Below are 13,165 nucleotides of genomic sequence, written 5' to 3'. Positions count from 1 at the left end.
GTGATTCAATCATTCATATATGTGTACTAGGGCTGTGAAAAAATTTTCATGGTGATTCAATCATGCATATATGTGTTCTAAGGCTGTCAAAAAAATTCCATAGTGATTCAATCATGCATATATATGTTTTAAGGCATTCAAAAAAATTCCATAGTGATTTAATCATGCATACATGTGTTCTAAGGCTGTAAAAAAAAAATCATAGTGATTCAATCATGCATATATGTGTTCTAAAGCTGTCAAAAAAATTATGTTGATTCAATCATGCATATGTGTTCTGATGCTGTAAAAAAATCTGATAGTGATTCAATGATTCATATATGTGTTCTCAGGCTACCAAAAAAATTTCATCGTGATTCAATCATAGATATATGTGTCCTAAGGTTATCAAAAACACTTTATAGTGATTCAGTCATGCAGATATGTGTTCAAAGGTTGTCAAAAAATTTATAGAGATTCAATCATGAATATATGTGTTTTAATGATCCCAAAAAATTTTTGTAGTGATTCTATCATGCATATATGTATTTCCGTGCTCTTAAAAAATATTTAGTGATTCAATCACCCATATATGTATTCTATGGTTGTAAAAAAAAAATTATAGTGATTCAATCCTGCATATATGTGTTGTTGTAATGCAGTCAAATTTTTTTTATAGTGATTCAATCATGCGTATATGTGTTCTACGACTGTCAAAAAAAATTTATAGTGACTCAATCATACAAATATGTGTTCTAAGGTTGTCAAAAAAAATCTATGGTGATTCAATCCTGCATATGTGTTCTAATGCTGTCAAAAACATTTGATTCTGATTCAATCATTCATATATGTGTTCTATGGCTGTTAAAAAAATTCATAGGGATTCAATCATGCATACATGTGATTGAAGGCTGTCAAAAAAATTTCATAGTGATTCAATCATGCAGAAATGTTTTCTAAGGTTGTCACAAAAAATTATAGTGATTCAATCATGCATATATATGTTTTAATGGTCTCAAAAAAAGTTTATAGTGATTCAATCACGCATATATGAGTTCTAAGGATGTCAACAAAATTTAATAGCTATTCAATCATGCATATATGTGTTCTAAGGGTGCAAAAAAAAATCATAGTGATTCAATCATGCATACATGTGTTCAAAGGCTGTCTAAAAAAATTCGTAGTGATTCAATCATGCATATATATGTTCGAAGGCTGTCAAATAAATTCATAGTGATTCAATCATTCATATATGTGTTCTAAGGTTGTCAGAAAAATGTCATAGTTATTTAATCATGCATATATGTGTTCTAAGGATGTCAAAAAAATTCTATTATGATTCAATCATGCATATAAGTGTTCTAAGGCAGTCAAAAAAAATTCATACTGATTCAATCATACAGATATGTGTTCTAAGGCTGTGAAAAAAAATTCATTATGATTCAAATATGTGTATATGTGTTCTAAGGATGTTAAAAAAATTTCATAGTGATTCAATCTTTCATATATCTGTTCTAAGGCTGTAAAAAAAAAATTATAAGGATTCAAAAATGCATATACGTGTTCTAAGGCTGTCAAAAAAAATTCACAGTGATTCAATCATGCAAATATGTGTTCTATGGTTGTCAAAAAAAATCATAGTGTTTCAATCATGCATATATGTGTTCTAAGCCTGTCAAAAAAATTTGTAGTGATTCAATCATGCATATATGTGTTCTAAGACTATAAAAAAAAATTCATAGTGATTCAATCATGCAAATATGTGTTTTAAGGCTGCAAAAAAATTTCATAGTGATTCAATCATGCATATGTGTTCTAAGGCTGTCAAAAAAAATTTATAGTGATTCAATCATACATATATGCATTCTAGGGCTGTCTAAAAAATTTCATAGTGACTCAATCATGCAGATATGTGTTCTAAGGTTGTCAAAAAAAATTCATAGTGATTAAATCATGAATATAAGTGTTCTGATGCGGTAAAAAAAAAATATAATGACTCAATCACGCATATATGTGTTTTAAGGATGTCAAAATTTTTTTATAGTGATTCAAACATGTTGATATGTGTTCTAATATTGTCAAAAAAATTTCATAGTTATTCAATCATGCATATATGTGTTCCAAGGCTGTCAAAAAAATTCATAGTGATTTGATCATTCATATATGTGATCTAAGGTCGTCAAAAAAAATAGTGATTCAATCATGCATATATGTGTTCCGAGGCTATCAAAAACATTTCATAGTGATTAAATCGCGCTTATATGTGTTCTAGGGCTGTCAAAAAAATTTCATAGTGATTCAATCATCCATATATGTGTTCTAAGGTTGTCACAAAAATTTTACCATGATTAAATCTGGCATATATGTCTTCTAAAGCTATCAAAAAAAATTCATAGTGATTAAATAATGCATATATTTGTTCTAAGGCTATCAAAAAATTTTCGTAGTGATTTAATCTTGCATATAGCTATTCTAAGGCTTTAAAAGAAAATCATAGTGATTCAATCATGCATATAAGTGTTCTAAGGCTACATACAAATAAAATCCATACTGATTCAATCATGCATATATGTGTTCCAAGGCTGTCGAAAAAATTTCATAGTGATTAAATCATGCTTATATGTGTTCTAAGGGTGTCAAAAAAATTTCATAGTGATTCAATCATGCCTATAAGTGTACTAAGGCTATCAAAAAAATTTCATAGTGATTCAATCATGCTTATATGTGTTTTAAGGAGGACAAAAATTTTTTATAGAGATTCAATCATGCATATATGTGTTCTAAGGTTGTCAAAAAAATTTATATGGATTCAATCGTGCATATACGTGTTCTAGCGCTGTCAAAAAAATCCCACAGTGATTCAATCATGTGTATATGTGTTCTATGGTTGTCAAAAAAACTTCATAGTGATTCAATCATGCATATATGTGTTCTAAGGTTGTCAAAAAAATTTGTAGTGATTGAATAATGCATATATGTGTTCTAAGGTTGTCAAAAAAAAATTTATAGTGATTCAATCATGCATATATGTGTTATAAGGCTACAAAAGAAAGTCGTAGATATTCAATCATGCATATATGTGTTCTAAGGTTGTTAAAAAAAAATTATAGTGATTCAATCATGCAAATATGTGTTCTAAGGTTGTCAAAAAAAATTATAGTGATTCAATCATGCATATACGTATTCTAAGGCTATCAAACAAAAATTGTAGTGATTCAATCATGCATATATGGTTTCTATGTTTGTATAAAAAAAATCATAGTGATTCAATCATTCATATATGTGTTCTAGGGCTATAAAAAAATTTTCATAGTGATTCAATCATGCATATACGTGTTCTAAGGCTGTCGAAAAAAATTCATAGTGATTCAATCATGCATATATGTGTTCTAAGGCAGTCAAAAAAATTCTATTGTGATTCTGTCATGCATATATGTGTTCTAAGGCTGTAAAAAAACATCATAGTGATTCAATCCTGCACATATGTGTTCTAAAGCTGTTAAAAAAAATTATGTTGATTCAATGATGCCTATGTGTTCTGATGCTGTAAAAAAAATTGATAGTGACTGAATCATTCATATTTGTGTTCTCAGGCTATGAAAAAAAAATTCATCATGATTCAATCATAGATATATGTGTTCTAGGGTTGTCAAAAAAAATTTATATTGATTAAATCATGCAGATATGTGTTCTAAGGTTGTCAAAAAAATTTATAGAGATTCAATCATGCATATATGTTTTTTAATACACTAAAAAAAAAATTGTATTGATTCAATCAAGCATATATGTTCTAAGGCTCTCAAAAAATTTTCATAGTGTAATCATGCATATATGTGTTCTAAGGTTGTCAAAAAAAAATCATAATGATTCAATTTTGCATATATAGGTTCTAAGGCTGTAAAAAAAAAATAGAAGTGATACAATCGCATATATACGTGTTCTAAGGTTGTCAAAAAAAATTTGTAGTGATTCAATCATGCATATATGTGTTCCAAGGCTGTCAAAAAAACTTCATTGTGATTTGATCATGCATATATGTGTTCTAAGTCTGTCGAAAAAATTCCAGTGATTCAATCCTGCATATATATGTTCCAAGGCTGTCAAAAAAAAATTATAGTAATTAAATCATGCGTATATGTGTTCTAAGGCTATCAAAAAAATTGTTAGTGATTCAATCATGTATATATGTGTTCTAAGGCTGTCAAAAAAAAATCATTATGAATAAATCAGACATATATGTGTTCTAAGGCTGTCAAAAAAAACTCAATGATTAAATCATGAATATATTTGTTCTAAGGCTATCAAAAAAAATTCATAGTGATTTAATACTCTATATATCTGTTCTAAGGCTTTAAAAAAAATCATAGTGATTCAATCATGCATATATGTGTTCTAAGGCTGTCAAAAAAAATTTACAGCCATTCAATCATACATATATGTGTTCCTAGGCTGTCAAAAAAATTTCATAGTGATTAGATCATGCTTATCTGTGTTTTGAGGTTGTAAAACAAAATTCATAGTGATTCAATCATGTAAATATGTGTTCTAAGGCTGTCAAAAACATTTCTTAGTGATTCAATCTTGCATATATCTGTTCTATGGCTGTAAAAAAAAATTCATAGTGATTAAATAATGGTTATATGTGTTCTAAGGGTGACAAAAAGGTTTTATAGTGATTCAATCATGCATATGTGTTCTAAGGTTGTCAAAAAAAATTATAGAGATTCAATCATGCATATACATGTTCTAAAGCTGTGAAAAAAATCTTATAGTGATTCAAGCATGCATATACTTGTTCTATGGTTATCAAAAAAACTTCATAGTGATTCAATCATGCATATATGTGTCCTAAGGCTGTCAAAAAATTTATAGTGATTAAATCATGCATATATGTGTTCTAAGGCTGTCAAAAAAAATTCATAGTGATTCAATCATGCATATATGTGTTCTAAGTCTGGAAAAAAAAATCATAGTGATTCTATCGAGCATATATGTGTTCTAAGGCTATCAAAAAAATTTCATAGTAATTCAATCATACAAATATGTGTTCTAAGGTTGTTAAAAAAAATTTATAGTGATTCAATCATGCAAATATGTGTTCTAAGGCTGTCAAAAACATTTCTTAGTGATTCAATCTTGCATATATTTGTTCTATGGCTGTCAAAAAAAATTCATAGTGATTAAATAATGGTTATATGTGTTCTAAGGGTGACAAAAAGTTTTTATAATGATTCCATCATGCATATATGTGTTCTAAGGCTGTCAAAAAAATTTGTACAGATTCAATCATGCATATACGTGTTCTAAGGCTGTGAAAAAAATCTTATAGTGATTCAAGCATGCATATACTTGTTCTATGGTTGTCAAAAAAACTTCATAGTGATTCAATCATGCATATATGTGTCCTAAGGCTGTCGAAAAATTTATAGTGATTAAATCATGCATATATGTCTTCTAGGGCTGTCAAAAAAAAATTATAGTGATTCAATCATGCATATATGTGTTCTAAGGCTGAAAAAAAAAATCATAGTGATTCAATCGAGCATATATGTGTTCTAAGGCTATCGAAAAAAATTCATAGTAATTCAATCATACAAATATGTGTTCTAAGGTTGTCAAACAAATTTTATAGTGATTCAATTATCCATATACGTGTTCTAAGGCTGTCAAAAAAAAATTATAGAGATTCAATCATGCATATATGTGTTCTATGTTTCTCAAAAAAAATTCATAATGATTCAATCATTCATATATGTGTTCTAAGGCTGTGAAAAAATTTCATAGTGATTCAATCATGCATATATGTGTTTTAAGGCTTTCAAAAAAATTCCATAGTGATTCAATCATGCATATATGTGTTCTAAGGATGTCAAAAAAAATCCATAGTGATTCAATCATGCATATATGTGTTCTATGGGTGTCAAAAAAATTTCATAGCGATTCAATCCTGCATATATGTGTCTAAGGCTGTCAAAAAAATTTTATAGTGATTAAATCATGCCATATGTGTTCTACTGTTGTAAAAAAAAAATCATAGTGACTCAATCATGCAGATATGTGTTATAAGGTTGTCAAAAAAAATTTATGTTGATTCAATCATGCATATGTGTTTTGATGCTATCAAAAAAAATTCATAGTGATTTAATCATTAATATATGTGGTCGCAAGCTATCAAAAAAAAATCATAGTGATTCAATCATGCATATATGTGTTCTAAGGCTGTCAAATAAATTTCCTAGTGATTCATTCATGCAGAAATGTGTTTTAAGGTTGTCAAAAAATTTATAGTGATTCAATCGTGCATATATGTGTTTTAATGCTCTCAAAAAGAATTTATAGTGAATTCAATCACGCATATATTTGTTCTAAGGTAGTCAAAGAAATTTTACAGTGATTTAATCATGCATATATGTGTTCTAAGACTGCAAAAAAAATTCATAGTGATTCAATCATGCATATATGTGTTCTAAGGCTGTCAAAAAAAATTTGTAGTGATTCAATCATGCATATGTGTTCCAAGTCTGTCAAAAAAAGTTATAGTGGTAAATCATGCTTATATATGTTTGAAGGGTGTCAAAAAAATTCCATAGTGATTCAGTCATGCATATATGTGTTCTAAGGCTCTCATAAAAATTTCATAGTGATTAAATTATGCATATATGTGTTCTAAGGGTGTCAAAAAAATCTCATAGTGATTCAATCCTGTTGTGATCATTGCAAAATTTTTCCTCTGGTGTTTCCTCTTTTTCCTTCTCTTTTGCTTTCTAGCCTCTATTCCCTTTTCGAAGGGGAAATAAAAGATAGAAAAGAAGAGAGAATGAGAAAAGAAAAGAAAGGAAGAGAGAGTAACTCATTTGCAAAGGTCTCACTTGACCTTAATTTTGAAAATGTTTTGATTACTTGCCTCCGTTTTAAAAATTTATGAGAAAATGGAGAGACGGGATTCGCTCATCGATACAAGGTTTGACCATTCGTAGCACCTTTACTAGGGGTAATCAAACTAAGGATCGAATTTATGCCTTTTGCTTTGCCTAAATATTGTCTAAGAATTTATTCTAAGTCTAAAATGCACAAAGAATCATGCTTGTGAAATGCAAAAGCAGAAATGTATGCTTTTGAGAAAATAGTTTAGAAATTTTGGGATTTTTCAAGTGATTCTGAAATAAATGGAGTGAAAAAATGTTTCAAAGAATTGAAACTGATATGAAAAAGTTAGATTTTGAATCTAACTTGGAATTTGAAATAGATATAGAAGAAGAGACTTGAAATTCCAAGCTTTGGAATAATCAGAGTTTGAAAAAATGGATTTTGATTTGGCGAAATAAGGAGAAAAGGAGATCTTTGGAACTTGAGATAGAATTTTTGAAGGAAAAAAATAGAGTTTCAAAGTCAAAATGGATTTTGAGTTTGAATGGATCGATTCCGAAAAAGAAATTCTTAATTTCAGAACCTGAAAGAGGAATTGAATTTTGGATTCAGACTTAAGAAATGGATTTGAAAATGGTAGGAATTGGAAATAAAACTGGATTTGTAGTCTGGAATCCTAGATGGAGTTGAATCCGAAATCTGGAATCCTCAATGGAATTGGATCCGAAGTCTTGAATCCAAGACGGAGTTAAATTTGAAATCTGGAATCCTAAATGGAATTGGATCTGAAGTCTGGACTCCAAGATGGAGTTGAATCTGAAATCTGGAGCCCTAGATGGAATTAGATCCTGAAATCTAGGATCCAAGACGGAATTGGATTTTAAATCTGAAATCCAATATGAATTGGATTTTGCAATCTGGAATCTAAGGTGAGATTGGTTTTGGAAATCTGAATCCAAGGTGGAATTGGGTTCTAAAGCTAGCACCCAAGATGAAATTGGATTTTGAAAAATCTAAATGGGACTTTGAAGATGGATCTGGGTTTTGGAAACCCAGATTGAATTTAAAAATGGGCTTTAAACTTAGGAAAAATCAAAATTTGAGATTCAGAATCAATCCCAAAACCTTGATTTTGAATTGACAATCAAGACTCAATCTTTAGATAGGACTTTGGAGATTTTGAAAAATAAAGGATAAACTTGATTTAAAGCTTGAGTTTTAAAATCAGGAATTTCAAAATTAAATTGAATTTTGATCTGAGATGTTAATTTGAATTTAAAATTGAATCCTGAAAATGGATTTAGAATTTCAAAGTTGAATTGAACTTTGAAATTTGATTTGAATTGGAAATTGAATTTTGAATATAAAAAAGGAATTTGAAATTTTAAAGTCAAATTGGACTTTGAAATTGAATTTTGAAATGAGATAGAATTGAATTTGAATAAGAATTGATTTGAGAAATGTAGAAGATATTTCAAGATTTATCTCAAAATCACTTGGATTTTGAAAAAGAATTTTGAAAATATGATGTAATTCTATCCTAAATGATAAATGAATTAAAGAATTTTAAAAATTGAGTTTGAAAAGTATATTTCATTCTTTAAGTGAATTGAAATAAGATTGAAGATATAATACATTTCTGACTATGGACATAAAATGTATTATAAAATAATCTATATTTAAATTCAAATGAAGAATAAAACACATTTTGGTGCCTTTATAGAGTTTAAAATGAAATTAACTCTCAATATATCCTGACTATGGCCATTGATATATATTTTGAGTTAATTTTAAGTTAAACTCTGATAAAAGAAGAAAATATTTAAAAAAATATAATGATTTTTGAAAAGAGATCCAATGTGGATCCAATGTTATTCCATAAAAGATAAAAATCCTAAGCATTGCCCACATTTTGACTATGGCCATCAACGTGAGTCATTTGCTTAGGATTAATTACCTCTTATTAGAATGGTGCATGTGCCATTTGTGTTCCCATTTATGGATTTTTGAAATAAAAGAGAAAAACAATATGAAATAAGCAATTTTAGAAGATATGTATGCTCATACATTCTAATCTAGAGCTGGAAATGTACATATTCTCATTATGATCTAACTATTACAATATTAAATTTAAATTGAAATCAAATTCCTAAACTAAGAAGGAAAAAGCAATTTCTACTTAATTCCTGCAAAATCTCAAGTTTAGCACAAGCAGAAGGAAATGTTATGTTGACCATTTAACATGCATATGCAGAGGCCTAATAGCTAAATGAGAATATACATATTTAGAACACATGAATAATCCCCTAAGTTAGTGGGAAAATGGAGCTGATGATGCCTATATGATAAGCTAAGCTAATGATAAAATATATATTGCTACTGAGGGTATATACAGGTTAATCCCTACACAATGGACACATGGTGGCTCATGCAAGTAAGTAGAACATGCAGGGAGCGAAATGGAGTAGTTGTGCATTTGATGCAATGAGAGGGCAATGTGCTGGGGATGCTTGAAATGGATGATTTATGAATGTTTATGATGAAATGTCATGTGTGCATGAGGTCACAGCAGTGCTTTGCACTGCTGCAAATGACAGGAGAAACACGGCAGTGTTTCACACTGATGTAGGTTCAAATGAACCACAGTTGTGCTTTGAACTGCTGTGAATGCAGGTGGAAGCTGGAGAGTGTAGCAGTAAAAAGGTAAGGGTGCAAGTGCTGGAGATTACTGCAGATAATTACTGTGTAGCAGGTAATGTAGTATTGGCAATTATAACAGAAAAAGTAAAGGCATATATGTGGGTGCTGATAGGTAGTGCCAGCAAAGGTGACATATAGTGGGGTGAACAGTGCTATGCATGAGAGCAGGGGTGCAAAGTATGACAGTTGCAGCTTATTTCCAATGATGATGCTGATTGTAATGTTGGCCTCTCCAAAGTCATGCGCCACATCATATCATTTTGCACAGCACATGCGGTACTTTGTATTCTGAATCAACATATGCAGATTATATGAAGCGCCTTCAACATGCCTCTGTCGAACACCTTCAGTGTAGAATATTTGTGATCTGTATGAATATACATGTTTTGGCGTATCAATGACAACATTGACAAGGATTGAGTGGTGCTTATTCATCTCAACTGCCAGATGTTGCAACTAGTAATGTGATTAAGCACTGATTGATAATGGTGTTACTTGTTGATTGCAAATGTAGCCTCTACGACCTCCAGGTCATGGATCATGATCAAGATGTGTGACATGCTTTGACTGGAACGAGTAGGCATGTAAACCAACATTCTCAAGGCCCTAAGTAGACAATTGCAAAGAGAACTTCAACCATCTTGATCCTTGACACCCAACTAATCTGCAAGAATAGTTGTTTCAATAGGCTTGGCATTCATGGACAACTCTCGCGCCAAAATCACATATGTCTGGAAATTGGGAGCATTGCCACTAGTTTTCAGGATACGAAGAAATTTCACACACATTTCTGATTTTTCAGCCTTCAGTAAACCATCAATTAGCAATGTCCAGATGACATCATTTGGACTCCATTGTTGCCTGAGCATATGCTCAAATACACTCTGAGCTTCTTCTACTCTGCTTACTTCAGCAAGAGTACATATCAAAGCCTTAAATGCAACCAAACTCAGTTCAAAACCTTCAACAACCGTCAAATTGAAGACTTCTACTACACGGTCAGCATTCAAATCTTTACAGTATGAAGCCAGCAAAGAGGTATATATTGATTTGTTGGGACTCAAGTCTCTGCTCTTCATGTGGCTGACTAATTGATTTGCTTCATGTACCCTGTTTTCATTGCAAAGTCCATTAATGATAACACTATATGTATAAACATTTGGTTCACAACCACACTGAGACATTCTCTCCATTTAAAGGAAGTCTAATCTTCCATTCTCACAATGGCCATCAATCAATATAGTAAAGGTTATCTCATTTGGGCTCAAACCAACATGACACATTTCTTCAAACATATCAAAAGCCCTTTCCACTTTGCCCCATTTGCAAAATCTACAAATTAGTTCAGTATAGGTCCATTCATCAGATAGACATCCACACCCTTTCATCAGTTCAAATAGCATTATTGAGCTCACCTCTTTCACAGTATTCATTGATGGGTGTGTTATATGTTACCGGTGTAGGAGAAGGGAAGTGCTTGTGAACATGTAGTGAGAGGGTGTAACAGTGATGAACATGGATGGAATGGGGTGCATTCCTGTGCAGCACGGGGCTACAGGGGGTGGAAATGGTGGGATGCATACAGGTAGTTGCAGGAGATTGCCCATGTGCAGATGTTTGAGTTTGAGCATTTGGTTGCTACTGGGCTGTAATGCACAACCAGTAGATGGATATTGCTTTGCTACAGCGGGTGCCACATTGCTGTAAAAGGAGCATAACATGGGTGAGGCTATAGCAGGTGGTGCTACAGTGGCATTTGAAGGAAGAATATGTGGTGGTACTGTAGGTTGTAAAGAGATCTGGAAATGCAACAAGGGTTTTATTTTTCTCAAAAGAATCTTTTCCTGAACTGTGTAAGAGAGATAAGGGCTCAATGCAACTTTATTACATAAGTTGGATGGCATCAATTCAACCTCAGATGATTCTAATTCTATAGAAAACCTATAGTCACTGATTCTTTGCTACTTTAAAACAGAAAAACAAAACAACCACAATCAATCAAGCAAGCATACAGAACACAGATTTACATCAATGACTATTTTATTAATTTGGGTAAGAAAATTTGCGATTGGGACCACCTCTTGGTCAAGCTCTCCTACACCTCAACTGTATCATGAATTCCACATCTTATGTTGCAAGCAGAGTGTGATTAAAACCCATTGACCTTGTGATAATGAGCTTTAAATCTCAGCCATGAAACACAACCATACCTTTACCCATGGACATTTCATGACAGCAGAGTCCAAGAAAACCCAAAAGTCTTCAATTCTGACATTTCTCAAGGATTCTCACTATGAGATTTCAACATAGGCACATACCCATAGTGAATATACCAAGTCTATATAGAGCACATTGAAAAGATCGTGAGATGTTAAACTGTTAACAGGGCAGATATGTAAACACTTAAGAAACATGACAAACTCATAAATCACAGAGAAGAAAAGCAAACTAAGTATTATGAAAATAGAACATAATGGAAAAGTGAAAGGCAAGTCCCATGCCTTACATCGTATCGTGTGCCTTGAGCTAAGAAAGTAAATTAACAGAAGGTCACGTAAGAGATATACCTAACCCATTATACAAGCATGAAAAACACAACAGAAAGGAGTTTTGAAGTATGATCATTAAACAAAAAAAAAAGAAAAAAATGCAGAAGCGCAGAGGTAAAACAACATACCAACCCGAAAACCACAACACCATAATATGAAAATGTCCGAACATAAAAGCAAGTGACAGGGATCGGAAAGGTATCTTCATACAGATGAATCAGTGAATTACCAAAGAATCAGGTGCAGAGATGAGTTATGACTAAAATGCAGGGGAGGCTGGATGCTCATCAGTTATGCACGTTAAAAGTGGTTTCCAGACCAAACAGTTTTGGAAATAAAAAAAAATGAAAATCAAAATATGGAGAAAGATGGAACCCCACGGTAACCTGAAAGATAACAGATACAAACACATGAAATGAAAATTTTGCAGAATCAAAACATGCCATAATGAGGTAAATGAGATGTGGATGAACCACCCGATCATCTGGTGTGGGTTTATCGATGTGAGAATGGAAGCGATTGACAGGAAACCAAAATCAAAAGGGGGAATGAAGACAAGAAAACAAAAACTAGAGGAAACCACAAATGGGAAAATCCAAGAAGAACAAAAATAAAGATAAAAATAAAAAAAGGGGATCCACACCCTGTCACCAATAAGCACATCAGCGTTGCCGATGAAATTGGGAATGCAGTGGATAAATTACGAACAAAATAAAACATAATGCTAAACAACGATATCAATAAACGATGATGGATGAAACAAAAACCAGAAAAGAACATGCTGATATAGAAACAAATTGCAATCTATGCAAAAAAAATACCCAAAAGGAAGATCGAGGAAATTCAGGAAAGAATTATAAAGAAAAAAAAACAATGTAGGAATATAGATATTCTGTTAATGTCACATATACGTAGATCAGTTTTGCCACAAACAAACTGATACTACGTGGGTGTTCTAATTGGGGCGATGAACAAAAACATAAAAAAAAAACAAAATAACAGAGAGATGGAACACCTACCGTGGCTTGGTTTGGATTGAGAGGGAGGATGTATTGCTCCTGTGTATTGTT

The 13,165-nt window shown here is 31.6% G+C and overlaps 1 protein-coding gene across 1 annotated transcript; it reads right to left on the bottom strand.

The window, feature by feature from the left end:
• Positions 1-10,205: 10,205 nt before the first annotated feature.
• On the bottom strand, positions 10,206-10,730 carry LOC149818251 (pentatricopeptide repeat-containing protein At5g65560-like). The gene has a single exon (XM_089986186.1). The coding sequence runs from the start codon at positions 10,728-10,730 to the stop codon at positions 10,206-10,208; it is 525 nt and encodes a 174-aa protein (XP_089842312.1).
• Positions 10,731-13,165: the final 2,435 nt, after the last annotated feature.

Source organism: Nuphar pumila, chromosome 13 (assembly GCF_984573655.1).
Source record: "Nuphar pumila chromosome 13, dmNupPumi1.hap1.1, whole genome shotgun sequence".
Lineage (NCBI taxonomy): Eukaryota > Viridiplantae > Streptophyta > Magnoliopsida > Nymphaeales > Nymphaeaceae > Nuphar > Nuphar pumila.
This window is presented reverse-complemented; position numbering and strand designations above follow the sequence as displayed.

Coding starts and splice junctions, on each gene's coding strand:
- LOC149818251 (XM_089986186.1), bottom strand. CDS start 10,730: ATGTCTCAGTGTGGTTGTGAACCAAATGTTTATACATATAGTGTTATC.